The sequence below is a fragment of the Jatropha curcas genome, chromosome 6, assembly GCF_041381405.1.
Source record: "Jatropha curcas cultivar XTBG-Jc1 chromosome 6, XTBG_Jcur_1.0, whole genome shotgun sequence".
NCBI classification, from domain to species: domain Eukaryota; kingdom Viridiplantae; phylum Streptophyta; class Magnoliopsida; order Malpighiales; family Euphorbiaceae; genus Jatropha; species Jatropha curcas.
In genome coordinates this window covers 23,962,901-23,981,573 of record NC_143156.1, presented here as the reverse complement: position 1 = coordinate 23,981,573, position 18,673 = coordinate 23,962,901, and the positions used below count along the sequence as shown (strand labels likewise).

General features: G+C 33.4%; 3 protein-coding genes across 3 annotated transcripts; all 3 read left to right on the top strand.

Moving 5' to 3' along the window:
• The first annotated feature begins 45 nt into the window (after window positions 1-45).
• On the top strand, window positions 46-3,822 carry LOC105635222 (peptidase M1 family protein). Its single transcript, XM_012218257.4, has 4 exons — window positions 46-1,210; window positions 1,711-1,944; window positions 2,031-2,357; window positions 3,375-3,822. Exons 1-4 carry the CDS (start codon window positions 212-214, stop codon window positions 3,669-3,671), a joined length of 1,857 nt encoding a protein of 618 aa, XP_012073647.1. The 5' UTR covers window positions 46-211; the 3' UTR covers window positions 3,672-3,822.
• Window positions 3,823-4,370: 548 nt separating this feature from the next.
• LOC105635212 (protein TONNEAU 1a) lies at window positions 4,371-9,774 on the top strand. The gene is made up of 8 exons (XM_012218247.4): window positions 4,371-4,618; window positions 5,174-5,306; window positions 5,783-5,871; window positions 5,969-6,091; window positions 8,183-8,310; window positions 8,428-8,450; window positions 8,521-8,671; window positions 9,483-9,774. Exons 1-8 carry the CDS (start codon window positions 4,532-4,534, stop codon window positions 9,532-9,534), a joined length of 786 nt encoding a protein of 261 aa, XP_012073637.1. The 5' UTR covers window positions 4,371-4,531; the 3' UTR covers window positions 9,535-9,774.
• Window positions 9,775-12,591: 2,817 nt separating this feature from the next.
• LOC105635205 (P-loop containing nucleoside triphosphate hydrolases superfamily protein) lies at window positions 12,592-15,663 on the top strand. The gene is made up of 4 exons (XM_012218235.4): window positions 12,592-13,054; window positions 13,230-13,370; window positions 13,934-14,206; window positions 15,249-15,663. Exons 1-4 carry the CDS (start codon window positions 12,746-12,748, stop codon window positions 15,390-15,392), a joined length of 867 nt encoding a protein of 288 aa, XP_012073625.2. The 5' UTR covers window positions 12,592-12,745; the 3' UTR covers window positions 15,393-15,663.
• The last annotated feature ends 3,010 nt before the right edge of the window (window positions 15,664-18,673 follow it).

The following is an 18,673-nucleotide window of genomic DNA, read 5'->3' as shown; positions in this document are numbered from 1 at the left end:
ATTCAAGTTCAAAGGAATTCAGAACAGTAATACATTGCTTTTTCACAAATTAGTTAGCTTTGCTTCTACAACTGAATCTATTCTCCCTCCATATTTAAAAAATACATAAAAGCCAAAAGCCAAATCAAATTAGATCATCTTTTCCTTTTCTCACGCTCAAATTCTTCAATCACAAATCATTCCCTTTCGCTCCATAACCAGAACCCTAACAATGGCTCCAGTTGATCCTCACTCGTTCACCGATTCCACTCACCCACTCACTACCCACATCTCCCTTTCTCTCTACTTCGACTTTGCTTCCTCCACCATCTACTCCACTGCTCTTCTCTCTCTTTCCGCCGCTCACACTGGCCCTATCTCTATCGACACCCGCTCTCTCACCATCTACAAAGTTCTTGACCCCCAAACCCTAATCCCTCTGCCTTTTACTCTCTCTCCGCCGGATCCAATCAAGGGTAGCCTTCTCACTGTCTCTCTCCATAATCATGCTTCAGTTTTAATCTTCTTCTGCACCTCTCCAGATTCCTCTGCTCTCCAGTGGCTGTCTCCGCCCCAAACTTTTGGAAAAATCCATCCTTTTGTTTTTACTCAATGTCAAGCCATTCACGCCCGTTCTGTTTTCCCTTGCCAGGACACACCTGCTGCTCGCATTTGTTATTCTGCCAGATTAAACATTCCTCGCCAGCTTTATGCTGTTATGTCGGCCAGACATTCCGACCGCAGACAGCCTGTTCCTGCGGATTTGAATGAGAAGGTAATAGCAGATGTTGGGTTTGATTTGATGTCGTTGTGGTGTGCTGAAGGGAGAATAGTGGAGGAATTCGTTATGGAGCAGCCAATTCCGCCGTATTTGTTTGCCTTCGCGGTTGGGGAATTGGGTTTCAGAGAGGTGGGTCCCAGGACTAAGGTTTATTCGGAGGCGGTCGCTGAAGTGTTGGATGCGGCGGCGAGGGAGTTCGCAGAGACTGAAGAGATGATAAGGCAGGGAGAAAAGTTGTTCGGACCGTACGAGTGGGAGAGGTTTGATTTGTTAGTGTTGCCCCCTAGTTTTCCTTATGGGGGAATGGAAAATCCCAGAATGGTGTTTTTGACGCCAACAGTGATTAAAGGGGACGCAAGTGGCGCCCAGGTAGTAGCACATGAATTGGCTCATAGTTGGACTGGGAACCTGATTACTAACAAGAATAATGACCATTTTTGGTTGAATGAGGTATGTGACTGATGAAAATGAGGAAAAATTGAAGATGTATGATTGGGCCGCATAATTGGCCTGTTGTGAGTACAAAATTCAGTTTATATATTTGCATGATTGAGTTGGCTAATTGTTTATATTGGTGAAATAATTAAGTCCTATATATTATATGATTTTTTTTTTTTCTAATTGGCTAAAGTTATTTATGAAATGTTGCATTTTGATGTTCAATCTAGTTCAACTGCATTTTATATTAATAATTTAGACCCTGACTTGTCACCACTGCATTTGAGTGTTTAAGAAGAGCATTTATTGACAGTTTAGTGGAAGTATAAGCAGAAAGTTCTGTATTAAAGCACACCTTTTATATTTCTCTTGTTCTATAATGTATTGTGGGAAAAGGGCGATCGAATTTTTAATAGTGTTTGATTATGAAGTGATTTCTTTTGTTTTTGCTATGTGAAAGTCTCAAAGCATATTTGTTTTGTTATGAACTTTTTTATTATCCATGGTTCTAGGGTTTTACAACATATGCAGAAAGAAGAATTGTTGAGGTCGTGCAAGGAGAAGATAGAGCTGTACTGAATATTGGAATTGGCTGGAGGGGTCTAAATGAGGGAATGGAGAGATTTAAGGACAAGCTGGAGTTCACCAAGCTCAAAACCAATCAGGAAGGAGTGGATCCAGATGACTTATACTCAGAAATACCGTATGAGAAGGGCTTCCAGTTTCTATGGCGCATAGAACGCCAGGTATGTTGAGTTCCTTGTTAAACTCAGGGATCTACAATGAAGAATATTCTCACTCACTGGTTGTGTTTAAACTCTGGGATTCTTAGATTGGAAGACCTGCATTCGATGAGTTCCTCAGGAAATATATTGCTACTTTCAAGTTCAAATCAATTGATACAGATATGTTTCTCGATTTCTTGAAAGCAAATGTCCCAGGAATAGAGAAGGATATTGATCTTCAATTATGGACCGAGGGTACTGGCATCCCTCCAGATGCATATGAGCCAGTTTCCAATTTATATACAAAGATTTTATCACTTGCGAATGAGTTTAAGCTTGGCAGGATGCCTAGGGAGGATGAAGTTGCTGATTGGCAAGGGCAAGAATGGGAACTCTACTTAGAAAACCTGCCCAAATCTGTTGAAGCTTCTCAGGTAGTAATAATTGTCTTTATGATTTCACTCCCTGGTTTGTGTAAAAGGTGACTTTGTTGGATTATGATTTGAACTTATATTATCTAATTGCTTGGTCTTCTATATCTCTGTGTATTCCCTCCTTGGAACTATTTCTGGTATAACATAAACATTCTACCTGTTTTGCTTTGTCTGTCTGGATAGAGAGTAAGCGTGTAAGCTCATTCATTGAATTCTAAATGATGTGGGATAAGAAATTAAAGCTCTTTCTTTGCTGCCAACTGCTTGTCTTTACTATCTAGGATGGTTGTTTTTCAACTATAGATTAATTTTGCTCTCATCAAGTAACTTGTAAAGGATGTTTTTCACTACTTGTAGATGATAGGTTGTTGAGACACTGTTGAAGTTGTTGAATAACTTGTAAACGAGTTGTATATTATTATCTTGGTTAAAGTTGAATTTGGCCAACTCTGATGGAACCTTTGTTTGTGCAGTAAACTAATATAGATAACTAAATTGCAATTTTTGCGTTATTTTTGTCAAAATTTTACTTTACTTTATTAGCCTTTTCGAATAGTGTTTGCCTTACTCAGTACTTGGGTATTTCTTCTTTACCCAGATTACCCGTGTCAAAAAGGATAGGATACTTGTGCAAGCGTATAAAATCCTTGGCATTTCAGAAAGGTGGAAATATCTATTTATTTCTGATAATAGCGAGTTTGATGACCTTGTAGATGCACCTGTATTGAATACTCGTGCTAAGCCCAATTAACATAGTTTTAACTAAGGCTAGTCATCTTTTCTACTATAAGGGTTCGTGCCAAAATGACGATATCTTGTCCATACTGTTTAACACATTATAAAGCTCTAGTCTTATTCCACCGTGGCTCTTTGTTTTTGTTAAACTGATATATGCACAAAGTTTCTCTTGTTGTGCTAAAAGTTGAAAGGATTTCTCCCATGCCGAAAATGAGTTGGCTGTTGATGGTGGAAGTGAGATTCCAATTCTAATTGCTAAACATCCACTTCATGATGCAGATGTTAGCTTTGGACGCACGCTACAGGCTGTCAGAATCAAAGGATTATGAGGTGAAAGTAGCATTTCTCCAACTGGCCATTTCATCTAGTTGCAGAGATTACTATAATGTGGTGGAGAAAACTTTGAAGGAAGTTGGGAGGATGAAATACCTTCGACCACTCTACACTTCTCTAGTTCAAGGCACCGGAAAAGACGAAGAAAAGATTTTGGCTAAAAGAGTGTTTTCGGAGGCTCGCGAATGCTATCACCCTATTGCTCAAGGTGTTGTTGAGTCCATCTTTGCCAAGCACATGTAGATGGAGGATAGTATACAATAATACAGTGTCTGAACCTAATTTACAGACCTTTGGTCTTTGAGAACTAGGACGACGCTGGTGACCTCTGATCTGTTAATTATACTGGACAGAAAGACTAAGTATTAATATAATTATAATTATAACTTACTGACATCGTAATTAGTTTTCGAAAATAAAGATCCTTGCATGTTCATTTGATTTTAATTTAGGGATCGATTTATATTTATTGATTTTAATAAAAATAAAATAGTGAAATCTCAGTGAAATTTTTATTTCTTCAAAGTAGTAAAATTAAGTCAGGATAGAATTTATTGATTTCATGGATTATAATGTATTTTTGCTAAATAAAATAAAAAATTTGACGAATTTATAAAATGGTTAAATATCATTACTAAAATTCCATTAATATAATTAGAAAGATAGTATATCATAAGAAATTTGAGTTGAAATTCATGCAATCTCTAGGAAAAAAATATTAAGAAAATTAAAATTGATTTTTGTTATTTTCAGAAAAAATTTTAATTTAAGAAGAAAATTACACTCTCACTCACAAGTGGGAGGGAACCACCATCGAAAAGCTCCGATCATGACAATGGACGGTCCAGATCCAGTTTCCAATTCTCAACTGGACCCCACATTTAAACAAAAAAGAAAAAGAAAAAAAAAAAGGTTACTCCAAAATAATTATTATACCCCTCTCTCTCCCCTTCCTCAGGCAGACACTTCTCTGTTTCGTATCTCTCTCTGTCTCATCCCAAAATATCAAATTTGCCTTTTTTTTCAAAAACAAAATCAGGCAGAGAGAGATATATAGCGAGAGAGAGAGTGTGTGTGAGCAGAGAAGAAAAAGAAACTCTAAAATGGACGATTACACCAGAGAAATGATGGACCTGAAGACTCTCGTCACTCGAACCCTAGAAAAGAAGGGCGTTCTTGCCAAGATCCGGGTAATTTTCCTTTAAAATTCAAATCAATACTCCATTTTACTCTCTTAATCTCTGTTTGCTCGACGAGAAACGGATATTGATTAATAGAAAGTGAAAAATGAGATTAGGCCTTCAGGAGGTCTAATTTACTTCCCATAAGCCAATTGATTGATGAAAGATAAGCTAGAGGTTCTTTTGTTTCCATTTAATCGATACAGGCTTTTCTTTTTACTCAGATCTTGTGCCATGACAGAAGTATCTGATATTTCTTTTTTCTTATTTTTGTACCCGTTTAGTTGGTATTGTAGATCTTATTTTGCTGTATCTGCAATCAGTATTATCTTTAGTTAATTTAGTTCATTCCATTTTTTAAAGAATTTTATATGATGTTTATTTGGTGCTTAGGTTTTTGTTTGGAGATTGTTTTAGAAGGAAATTTAATGTGTCCCTAAACTATCTACTTGGTTGAAAATCGAATATTGCTTCTGGTTTTTATTGTCAGTTTAATTTTATGTTTCCGATCATCTGTTTTTTTTGCCTGTCTTTTTCATTTACTCTTATATGTTTTGGCCCCAGGCTGAACTTCGGGCAAGTGTTTTTGAGGCAATCGAAGAGGAGGATAGGGTAATCGAAAAAGAAGAAGCAGTACCTCCTGCATTGTTGGGAAGCTGCAACGACCGCGCAAAACAACTTCATGCTTCCCCTTCAGGTTTGCTCCTTGAATTGTAGCCTTTAATGTCTTTGTTTCATGAGTTTGCAAGTGCTGAGACTTTTGTTTTTTCTACGATGGGAGTTGTTTATTTAATGTTTCCTCTTGATGGTATTAGTATTGCCACGCTCTTTTCGGTGAGTATGTAAGGACTGAACTTTGTAAAGAAAGTTGCTTTGTGTACTTCGGATGATGAAAAAGAATGAAGTAAACAAATTTTTTATGGCATAATAAATACGTTTTAAAGGTTCATGGTTGCTTTTAGAAGCTAAACTTTGAAAGGTGGCCTTTTAGATTATGTTGATGCTGATGTTTGTACGGCTTTAAGTTGTCCTTAGAAACTATATTGCTTGTATCATTTAAAGGTTAAGAATTTATGTTCTAATTTAAACGTTTGTGTGCTTTCTTTTCTGTTATAACAAGAAATTCAGTCATTTTATCATGCCTTCTATTTTGAATTTTCTTTCCAAATGCAGGGAGGTTACTAACTTCTCTGATATGTGAATATTTGGACTGGGCGCAGCTAAATCATACGCTTAAAGTTTATCTGCCAGAGTGCAATTTGGTAATCAAGTAACCTTTTCAAAGTTTATTGCAAGAAATATTAACAGCATGTAACTTTACTTTTATGTGAGAGCTAAACTAATGTTCTTATTTTGCAGCAAAAGGATTTTTGGAAAGCTGAGTTGAAAGAATTTAGTAGCAAAAATGGATACGATCTTAACAGAAATGGGGACAGTGGTCCATTACTTTTGGATGTTCTTGAAGGATTCTTGAAGTTTGAGGTTTGTCCATAAATTCTTCTTTTTGAATTCAATGTTTTGACGCTGAATTTCTAGGGGGAAAGAGAAGTCTTCAATTATGTTATCCAGATAGCAGACCAAATATAAATGTGACATGATGCAGTCACTTTTGGTGTCTGGTTATTTTTGAATGATCTGTTTGAACTATTACTACTAATCTTCTTCACCATGTCTGAGTTTCTAGCAATCATCAGTGCATGAATGCTGACTGGCTGTGTAGCATCCTTCTAAGTTTTCTAAAAATGTTTTAGCAGGCACTTTGAGAAATTGAGGCCTTGTACTAAAATAACATTGATGGGTGATTTTTTTTTTTTTTTTTTTGGTGCTTATTTCTTATCAAATTGATGAGAAGATTGGCTTTCACTTTCCAGAAACTGAAGACTGAATTGATCTCCTAATTATATGTAGTGTAGCCTCAGTATTTTTGAGTGTATCTTAATCCTGGAGTTATTGATGCCTCTGTTAGAGAAGTTGTAATACAAAGTGCACGTTTAGTTTCTAGTGGAGTAATTTTATTTTTCCCCAACAACAATGAGGGAGATGGACTTCTTGCTTAAACCCCATATTTATTGTAAGGAGTCTTAGAATAGGTTTCCAAAAGATTATTATAGTAGATCAAGGAATACATGCCTCGTGCTTTCTCGCACATGATATTATGACTCTATAAGTTAGAATTTAACCGTTGATGGAAGTCTGTATTCATCTACATGTGCATTTTTGCATACATATATAGGTCCGCATTGGGTTGTCAAATATTGAGAAATTTTTGGAGGACAGTGTTTATGGATATGGGAGGACTAGTGATTATGCTTGATAATGCGTCTATGTTGGTTGAAGGAGGTAGAAGGTTTAAAGCCAAGAGATAGGATTGGGAAGACTGGCAAGAGAAGGATGAAACATCTAATTGGTAATATGAAGAGCAACAGGGTTTTGTATGTTAAGGAAGATAAAATTTAATATGCTTGGAGTATGGAATTAAATTAAGCTAAAAGCCTTCTCTAGTTATAAAACAAATGAGACATGGGGCTGAGGATTAGATCAAATTCCAAATTTTAATTCTTTTGAAGAATTTTTGATGTTTAATATGAAGAGGAACACTTTGAACTGTTGAATTCTCTAACCACAAGACACATTGCCAAAGAGAATGTGAACCGAAGAAAAGAAGAGATTGAAATTCACTACCAAGGGTTTAGGATCTAAATATGGGGAGTGATTTGAATTCATTACATCCTATTACGGTTATGCCTCCAGGAGACTTGTTTGGCATCATATGCTTTTTGTTTGGGAGCTTATCTACTGTAATTTTTGCACCTATAACATGGCTGGCCATTGGCTTGCTGACATGATAACATAAGATTTGTTTTGTAAATATCTGTGAGGTTATGCCTACAGTTTAGCTGGCTGATCATTAAACTTGCCCATACAGTGAACTTTTAAAATTGAGGATATAATGATACTTAGATAGCTATGTTGCTTGAAGTTCTCTGGAAATGCTTTGGTGTTTATTTGCAAAACAATGATCCAGTGTATGAACTTTGGAGGTTATGATTGAAGGAAAGAAGGCAATTGTATTAAGATGTGCCATGTTTGCGGTAGATTAGCCTGCACTGATTTAGCAAAATAAAAGAATTTCGAGGATCATTTCTTGAAGTTAGTTTGGTTCTCCTTTGTTTTACCTGCTGCGGGAAAAATTCAGGAATCACAGGGATTGTTGTTTGTTGTCGAAGTTAATATAGTTTAAAAAGCAACTTCTTTTTAGAATAGTTTTCTTTGGTCTGTTTTTACTACTTCTGCATCTTTAGGAGGAACCGTTTTCTTCCTGCTTGTAATTTCATCTCCTCTTATTGATTTTCTTCTTACCATAGTAGTTTGCGTTGCAAGTTTGTTGTGAACCTCTTATTTTTTCCCTCTTGGAATTTCTAAATCTAATTCAATTTAATGTTCATCTCTTTCTAATGGGTGCTTTTTCTTACGAGCTACTTTCCCTTGTTCATGATTTGCTTTCTTTATCAATTGTAATTTTTCTCAGGTTATTCCTAAATAAACTATTTTCTGTGGAATTTGTTGTGACAGAACTTGTCCCAAGGAAGGGGTATTGGAAGAAGAGTGCCGGAAGCTGAGTCCTTATCTAATTTAGACTCAAGGAATGTTCGAAGACCCTCTTCATCATCTGTTGCTGGTGGTTTACCTCCATTAGGAAGGTGCTGGTCCTGTCAATTTTCCCTTGCATTTCTTTTACTCTCTTGCTAGTTTTCTATCCATCCGTCTATTTATTAATTCATTAATGATTTCTTTTCTTCTTGTTATCTTTATGCCAGGCCCACTTCTTCTCAGACATCTGGTGAGTGATTAGCTTGTCATTTTATCTTCTCTAATTGTTGGTTCCTGAATCTGATGCCCTTGTGATCTAGATAGAAGAGCAGGATCGTCTATGTCTGGTTACAGGAAAGATGAATGCAATTGGAGATATGACAGTGATGAACTTCAAGAGGATGTGATTCGAACTTCACTGGAAAACCTTCAATTGGACAGGAAAGCTCGCAATCTAACTACATCTTGGCGGTAAGTTTTCTCATCTTCACTAAACAAAATGTTCCATAATGCAATAGGGGAATGGAAACAAAGGATTTATATAGTCCAATCCCATTTAGTTTGGGATTAAAGCTTAGTTTGGTAGGAGAACGCGGAGTTTGGATGTGATTGGATAATTAGGTCCTTGTGGAGTAAAGATGGAAAAGGCTGATCTGAATATAGGAAGTTTCCACATTGTGGACATGATAGTTTCCCTTATTCTTGCACACATTCAGAGAGGATCAACTTACCACTGGATAGAGTTGAAAATTTGAAAAATTCAGTTAGGTATTTTAAAGCCTAGTGTTCATCAACATTTTTTACATTTTTTTTGGTTCCTTAAGGTGTAGCTACTGTAGAACTTCTGTGATAGTTTCAATATCTTTTTAATTTTTCCGCCTTTGTTTTGTGAATATTTTCTGCCACATTTTACTTATGCCACCTCAATCTAGATTTTCTAGTTATATGAGGTATTTGTGTTCCATGCAAGAAAATATATGGTACGGAAAGCCTGCTTTTATACTGAAATTGGCTTTTATATGGGGGCTTGGCAAAGCATGAATCCTGTGGTCATACTTAGAAGTCTCCACCCTCTTTCCCTCCTGGTATGCTGTTTAGACAGTTTGAACATAATTGTATTGGTTTTGGTGGTGAACTATTCGCCGTGCAGAATGAGATCCATCATTTGCTTATTAATGATTTTGGAATTTGATTTTTGTATTCATGAAAAAATGAGATGCCCATAAGTAATTTTTTGTTGTGTACTTAGTATCCTAAGCCTGTGTGTTGGATTACGTTGCAGGCATGCTGGGGATGGAATCAGCGACGAGGATGGCAGGGTCGACCACATTTAGCTGAATGGCATCCTCTTCTACGCTTCATCGGTAGTTTAGTGTGTATTTTTAATTTTTACTCCGTCAAATGTTATGTTATCAGGAAAAGAGGGTAGTTATTTTATGTAGGTCTTTTTTTTTTTTTTTTTTTGATTTTTTTTCTTTTCTCCCTCTGAAATTTATTGTGAGGTGATTTAGTGTTTGTATGAGCTTCCTTCATATTTGCTCCGATGGTATCCATTTGATATTCTAAATGTCTAATTTTTGTGTTTTTTTTTATAGAGTTGAGAATGTAGTAATTGCATGATTTAATAATTGTTGAAGCTGAAGATCTCATTTTGAAATAGAATGTTAGAACATGCTATTAGACATTGCTCTACACTTCAATTTGTACCTTTGCGTTCCGCCATACTTTGTATTGAGAAAAAATTTAAAGACTGTTGAGAAAAGATTGATTATAATCTTTGAAATTGATCGCAATTTCATCATTGTAAAAGCGCCAGAAATGATAGGATTTTAATCCCTTATTAATAATGTAATTTATACTGTTTAACTTTATTTGAAAAATGTTTTTTAAATGATAAATGTGAAATTATATTGATTTCAAAATTCAATAGAGACCTTTTGATTTATATGGAATATGAGGTTGACGTGGTCATCATTAATAATAATATTAATAAAAACATTGCTTCTTAAGCTCATTTTATTATTTTTAAAACTTCATAATATACAAAATCAATCAAACTATATAATTATGTTTTGTACAGTATCGACCAACTATAATATATATATTTACAGTTTTTTATTTATTTTTTATTTAAACATTTTCCCAACTCTCTTTTTATACGAGAACATACGGATATAATAATTTTTAAAAAGTATGACAGCTACATGTATAGAATACACTACATTTAATAAGTAATATATTAATATTTTAAATAAATAAATAATCATTTATAATAAATTATAAATAAAAAATAAAAAAATTAATTTCTTATTTCAATGACAAAAAAAAATGCTTCATTTTTTATTGGTAATAAAAAAAAAACCTTGGTTAATTAGTCTAGTGTATTAAGTAGTCTCATATACCAGAGGCTAGGTTGCACGGACACGGGACATGATACAGGAACATGCGAAATATGGCATTTTTTAAAAAAAGTAAGACATCTACATGCTTAGAACACAGTACACTAAATAAGTAATTCATTAATATTTCAAATAAATAAACAACCATTTATAATAAAATCACGAAGATAAAATATATTCTTATTTCAATGATACAAAAACAAATTAAACAAAAACACCTTTTTTTTTTTTTTTTTTTTTTGTGTTGGTAATAAGAAAAAACCTTCGTTGATTAGCTTGGTGTATAGAGTAGTCTTATATAGTAAGAGTTAGGTAGCATGGACACGAGATACGGGAATATACGAGATACAACAATTTTTAAAAAGGGTAGAACATCCACACACTATGACATATTACACTAAATAAGTAATACATTAATATTTCAAATAAATAAACAATCATTTATAATAAATTATAAACATAAAATAAAAAATATTTAGTTTCTTATTTCAATGACACAAATAAATTTAAAAAAAAAAACACTTCATTTTTTTATTGATAATAAAAAGAAACGTTGGTTGATTAATTTAGTGTATGAAGTAGTCTTATATATAAAAAATTAGGTTGTATGGAGATGGTACACGAGATACGGGGAATGTACATGATACGATAATTTTTTAAAAAGTAAAATATCCACATGCTTAGAACACATGATACTAAATAAGTAGTACATTAATATTTCAAGTAAGTAAACAATCATTTATAATAAATCATAAATATAAAATAAAAAATACTTAATTTCTTATTTCAATATACTAATTAAAATTTCAAAATTATTATCAATATTGAAAAATATATCAATAGTGTGTATGATTTTTTGATGTATGTCATATCATGTATGACTTTTACTATTACATACCTTATGAAAGGTTTCGCATGATACTTAAGAATGTATATTTTAGTATTGCAAAATTTTTCAGCATGTGTCAATGAGATATAACGCATAATTTATTATATAATTTTACTCTTTTTAATGATGTTATAAAAAATTATTTTATCTTTTAATATTACTCCGCATCGAGCGTGTTCTAACACTAATTTATTTAAAAAATAATAAAATTTTCCAAGCTTATACTCTGAAATAATAATAATAATAATTCACAACAAGAGTGGAACAGTAACTGGGGTAATTTTTAGTTTTTTTTTTTCTCTTTTTTAAAATGTGTACTTAACCTTAAAATCAACATGCGAGTGCTGTTTAACATGCAATACTACATATTACATACACACGCCGACAGTGGATAGCATCTCTTAGTTGGACTTCAAATGTAACCAAAATCCACTCGGCAGCCGAACTCCCAACTTCTAACGTAACCTATTTATGTGTTTGTCTGATCTCATCCTAGTCTCTAATTACAGGTTAGACTTTGATGTTCTAATACATTCCTGGATTCACTAATTGGTCTTTTTTTTTTATTATTATTTTCAAAGAATTCCATGAATTAAAATTCAATATTTAATTTAATTCACTCAATAAATTCAAGATTCAATATAAATTTCTAAGGTATAACATTAAAACCCATGACAATTATCCATCTAATATCTTTTATATATATATATACAATTGGTTATTAATTTTTTTTCATGCTCTACTGTCAGGCTCATGAGAGGAAAGTACTTTTTCGCAATAAATTCAATTCTCTATGATCCTTAATTAAAGAATTTGAGTCTTTTTTACTCAAGCTAACTCTCATTAATACCGATTAATTATTTATTTATTGTCTCAAAAATAAATAATTAAATTATATTTTTATAAATTTTTTAAATACTTATTATGAAAAATAAATTATTAAAAAATTTAAATAATATTTCATATTTAAATTAAAAGTAATTATTTTATTTTTCATTCTATTTCAAGTAGTTTCAAGAAGTCAAACCGAAATTTAGTTAGTGAAAGAAGCAAGTACCGAAATCACCACATAACACCTCGTGGCTTCGTTTCAACGTCAACACTTTTTTATAACAATCATCACGTGTACTCCTCTTCCTCCTTCACTCCCAACGATTGAAGAAAGCCGCCTCCTTGCTCTTCCCTCTCCCCGATTCAAATCTCTCTCTCTCTCTCTCTCTCTCTCTCTCTCTCGCTCTCTGCACCTACTCTTCCTCCATGGCTCTTTCTTTAAGAGCAACCACAACCAAAACTACAGCCCTTTCGTCTTTTCTATGTCGTGCTTTCTCTTCTTCTTCGTTAAATTCCGAAACTGACCTTAGATCAGCTCCCTTTTTAACGCAAAATCCTTTGACTCTCCGTCGCGACACCACCGACAAAAGTATTCAGTGGGTTTTTCTTGGCTGCCCCGGCGTTGGTAAGGGTACTTACGCTTCTCGTCTTTCAAATCTTCTCGCCGTCCCTCACATCGCTACTGGAGATCTCGTCCGTGAGGAGCTCAATTCCTCCGGTCCTCTCGCCTCTCAGGTAGTTTTCTTTCTTTAGGTTTCTACTTTTTCCCCTTTTGATTTGAATTATAATTGGAATTTGTTGCACTGGCTTTCAATTGCTCGACTGCGTTTTATGTGATTAAAGCTCCAATTTTTACTTCTTCAATGCCTTAATTTTGTTGCTATCGTTGTCTTTGTGTTTCTTTTCGCAGCTTAAGGAAATTGTAAACCAAGGGAAATTAGTTTCGGATGAAATTATTATAAACTTACTGTCTAAGCGGCTGGAAGCTGGGGAAGCTAAGGGAGAAACTGGTTTTATTCTAGATGGTTTCCCTCGCACGGTTAGACAAGCAGTGAGTATTTCTGCCTTGGTGAGATGTGAGGGGTTTAATTGAACTGGAGGGTTTTTACAATCACTCGCAAAATTGTAGTTAGTCGTAAAAAGTTTAGCTTTTGACAAAAATTATAACTAGTTATAAAAAGTTAGTTGTTTAGTCTTTCATTGTGATCCTTCTATTACTATTTATGTTCTCTTGTAAATGTTTTTGCTTATTTTGTTGGGAGTTTCTAATGCAAAAGGTTCCATCTTTTTCCGTTTTGGACTATCGTTTACTTAATTATTTGTATGCAGTATGCCTTCATTAACTAACCTTAAATAAACCTTATTTTTCCTGAACTTCAATTCCAATCTATCCATGGGTTGGCAGTTTCTTAGTTTAGTAACAGTTGCTAGAAATGCTTACAAGTGTAACGGAAAGAAGTACCGATAATCCTGGAAAGAAGAAGAGTTACTCAAGTATCATCAGCTGTCAGCATTAGCCTATTAAAATATTTCATTTGTTATGTTTTGATTTTTCGTTTTCCCTCCCTATTGCTTTGTTTTCACCTCTTAAATGATGTCCTTGTCATGATCCAGGAAATATTGGAGGGAGTGACAGATATTGACTTGGTTGTTAACTTAAAGCTTAGGGAAGAAGCTCTACTTGCGAAATGTCTTGGAAGAAGGATTTGTAGTGAGTGTGGAGGAAATTACAACATTGCCTGCATTGACATCAAGGGCGATAATGGGAAGCCTGGAATGTACATGGCTCCACTTCTTCCTCCTCCTCATTGTGCAACAAAACTTATCCAACGGTCTGATGATACGGAAGAAGTTGTTAGGGCGCGACTCCGGATTTACAATGAAATGGTATTTTTGCTTTTCCTATTTAATATGTTTGGAGAATTAAAAACTTTATTACTACCAATTTTTATATATAACACAAAAATATAAGTGTCATAGGACATGTAAGTTTGTTGTTTTAAGGTTTAGCGTGTTAGACACTTGGAAGTAGATGCATCATGCAAAATTAATTTTGGGATAATGAAGGATAAACGATAACCAAAAGTATAGATGGAAGAACAGTAAATTTTACATTTTCAATTTATTTGTAGTGTAAGAGATGTTTTTGAAGGTTTAATATTAATTTAGAATATTTGGAAGTTTAATTTTGCATTTAGTGTAAGAGATGTTCTTGAAGGTTTATTGTTAATTTGGTCTAGTTTCTAAAATTTTCTGTTTGAAAGATTTTTAAAACTAAACATCCAACTCTTTTTTCTCACCTTTCTTGGAGTAATTTTCAGGAAAACAAGCTTTGCTTTCTTTTCCTCTAACTAAATACGTTGTTACTCGTTGGTATCATTTCTTTTTTTTTTTTTTTTTTTTTAATTTCTCCACCTCTAGAAAAATTTGGCATCATATGGTGGACTAAAGATAATATATCTATTACATGAATGAACCTGTGAAGGAAACTATTGATACAATCATTAGATTAGATCATTCCCTCACACTTGTTACTGCAATATGGTAGTAGTTTTGAATACCTATATCCACCAAAAGATATGGAACAGTTGACAACTTACAAATGTATAGGACACTGCCCGATTGCCATGCTAATATTTCATTCTCATTAATTCTTATGCACCTCATTTGTATTTGCACACAAGAGTGCTTTAAATTGTGAAGGGGCATCTCTATTCTATTCAAAGAACTCTCACACTTCTATTGACATGCAGCCTTAAACACTTAATAAAACCTCATGGCTGCTCATCTTTCAGGAGTTTGTTGTTTTTGTTTTTTTTAAACCTCCATGTCACTAATTTTCTCTTTATTCCTGGCTATCTAATAAGCGTGTTACCCTTTGCCCTCCTTTCAGTAACTCCTTGTAATATCTTTTTTTTTGTTACTGCAGAGTCAACCTGTTGAAGATTTCTACAGACATCGTGGGAAGTTGTTGGAGTTCGAACTTCCTGGAGGAATCCCAGAATCTTGGCCAAAGCTGCTTCAGGCTCTGAATCTTGAAGAGCATGAAATTAAACAGTCCGCAGCTGCTTGAGTTCCTATAGTTCTGTACCATACTTTGCAAGGTAAGTTAGGTCATTCTTTTCATGTGAGGGACATATTATTTAAATGAAGGGGAGCAAAGAGGTATGAACAATAAACAGAGTCTAAACATTTAGAAGATGTGATATTGTTTGGAGAGCAGGGAGGCACTCTGCATTGTTGGAGATTTTATATGGCTGACAGACTGTTTAGTCCAATGTTATTATATCATGATGAACTACAATTGCCATTCAATTTTACCATTAGTAGTATTATTTGGTTGACAGGTGGTTTAGTTCATGGTAACTATATTATGGCCAACTGTCATTGCCATTCATTTTTGCTGTATCTTTTGGTTATGAAATTTTGTTTCTGGGTTTTACGGAGTTGGAAGTTGCAACCAAGAAAGCAAATAAAGTGGGAAGTTAATCAGTTGCTAATTTGAAACTAAGCGCGCTCTTTAGTTTTCTTTGGATTTGCACAACCTTTCCTGCGAGGCAATATTATTTATTATGAGGTGCTATTCAACGTCCTAAATTTTCCTTTATGCATTAAATTGGGAATGTTTTTGACTCGATATTAATAATCTCATTCTTTGGTACTTTGCTTGAAGACCGTGGGCTAGAATAAGCATCTCCTTCTTGTTTTCGGGTTAACCATTTTTTTATTGTATTATTTTATCTTTTTGTGGGGGAGTATTGTGTGTGTGGGTCTAGTGTCCTCCTTTCAATGACAAATTTTAGTTGGAAAAGAAAAAATCATAACTCGTTATATCCTTTTTTCTTTTATTGATTGAATATATACACGTTCCAAGTTTCTGTATTTCATTTATAGGTTCAAAATCTTTTGGGAATTGTTGCTTAACATGTCAACTATGCGGAATGCTTGCATTATGTATGTTTACCTATCAGCTTCATGTTCTGAGATTGAGTAGCTCATTCTTTTTCTGCCATTATGTCATCAGCATGTATGTCAAAGATGAGCTCATATCTCATATTGGACTATCCTTTCTTGTTCAGTACTTTAAAAGGGAAGAAATTGGAAAAAAAAAAAAAAAAAAAAGAAGTTTTTAGTCATGTTAGTCTGAATTCTTATATCTGGATACTTTCTTTTTTATAAATCATTTACTCAAATTTGAAAGTGTAAAGCCAATTCATAAATGTTTTCACATTTTAATTATATGTGAGGGATGAGGCATGTGTTTGTGATGCAGATTTTTTGTTTTTATTTATGATGAAAAAATTTTAGTGTCACTGCAAAATCAAAATGGTGCGTTTCCAAATTTGGAGTTGCAAATTGCAATAAAGATTTGAGAAACTATTGAGTTTCATGGTAAGGAGTTGTTTGGTTTATTCCCTTCTTCCGTTAAGCATATTAGCTTAGTTGCTCGGAAATTGATGCTGTAGTAGCCTCCCCTGCTATGTTAATTTCACATGGAATTTGTATGTATTCACCTGTAGAGGCTGTTGAATAATCAGAATGTACATGCATGGAGTTAGCCAATTTCTATATCAAGGTAGAGAATACAATTCTGCAGAAATTTAATTTTTTTCATACAAATTAGTAGGTTTCTTCGAAAGGCAAGTAGTATGATTCCGCTTGCATCTGAACTGAACTGAACTGCTAAAAATGTTAAAGAAGACGAGTTTGGAGGCGACAGTTTCAATTAATTGGTGAATTTTAGTTTATTAATTTGAGGGTCTTTATCAAAAAGTTTAAAAACAAATGGATTTTGAGTGTACATATATATATATATATATATATGGGGTAAAATCTCTTGTTTTTTTTGGATGTTCAAAGACACTGAAGCATTTATCTTGTAGCATGGGGCCTTATCTACCCATGAAGGCCAATGCTTAAAAATAGCCCACTTGAAATAGAAAATGTAAAAAGAATATTAATTTTGGAAAATGAAATAGCACGAAATAGTTATTCAGTAAATGGATTTCATGCTATATGATGCAAAATAATAATTGCATTTGGTGGTGTAATCATTACTAGGTATTCGCAAATAGCGGTTTAAAGTAAATCTTAAAAATTCTATTTAAAACAGTTTTTTTGACTTAGTTAAAATATCAAAGTTAAGAAAAATAAAAAAATTTTAAATTTTAGCAACATTCAAATATTAAAAAAAATAAATATGAGAAATACAGTAAATAATAAGAAAAATAAATAGTAACTCTCATCTTTAATTTAATGGCTGACAAGCTGATTTTCACCTCACACACCAATGTTTATCCTATACAATTACAATTAATTTTTTAATAGATTAAACTGTGCTATGAGATACAAAAATTTACAAATTCACAATCAATAACAATTAATTTTCAATCACTGAAAAGATTTCTGTAAGGGGTAAAACACTTGAGAATGCCAGTCATTGAAGCGACTTCTGTGATAAGCCTTTTTGGAATTTGCCCTTTCTCCTCCTCGTCCACCTTCACTCCAGCTCTTCAATGGCGGACTCTGTCCTTCAGCCTCCTGCACAATTCTATGAAATCCCAGTGACCCATCTACTGGAATTCTAAAAATTCTAAAAGGATTCTTCCCTCTGATCTTCTTTCTGTCACTAATTTCTGTAGCAACTCGATCTGCAACTACAAATGAAATTCCAAACTTTCTCGGTTGAGAACGAATTTCGCACAATCTCAGGTGATTTGATTTTTCCATTTGAACTGAATGCAAAGAAATTGCAGACCATTAAATTTATTTATAACTGAAAGCAATTGAGAAGAGAAACCATGAACAGGAACAAAACTGATTTACAAATCAGCAGTCAGTTGCAAATGGTAATTTTAAGTTTAAACAATGGAAGACACAATATTATATAATATTCATATAGTAAGATCCGCAAGGCTTTCAGTATAAGCTTCCTTTAAATAACTTCCAATTCAACGAAAGTTGTAAACCAGGGGAAATTTAGATGGTTTAGTTGTTATTAATGAATGCCAATAGTTGCGTCCGCAAACATTTTTTTAAGAATTTTTCAGCATTTGCGTTTTGATTATAGTATTTAAAAATATAATATTTAAATTAGCTTTCGTCTATTAAGATATCGATTTATAAAAAGTTAATTTATATAATATTTTTATAAAAAAATTACTCAAACAATTAATAATTAAACGCTGCTAAAACAATTAATAACTATCATAAAAACAAATTTTGCCCATAAATCTAATAAAACAAAAAGCAAATATAGTCTTGCTGATTTTTGAAAGTACAAAATCTTAAGTTTGAATTCTTTTCATTATAAAACTATCATTAATTAGGTGAATGATTGAATGTTAATCAACA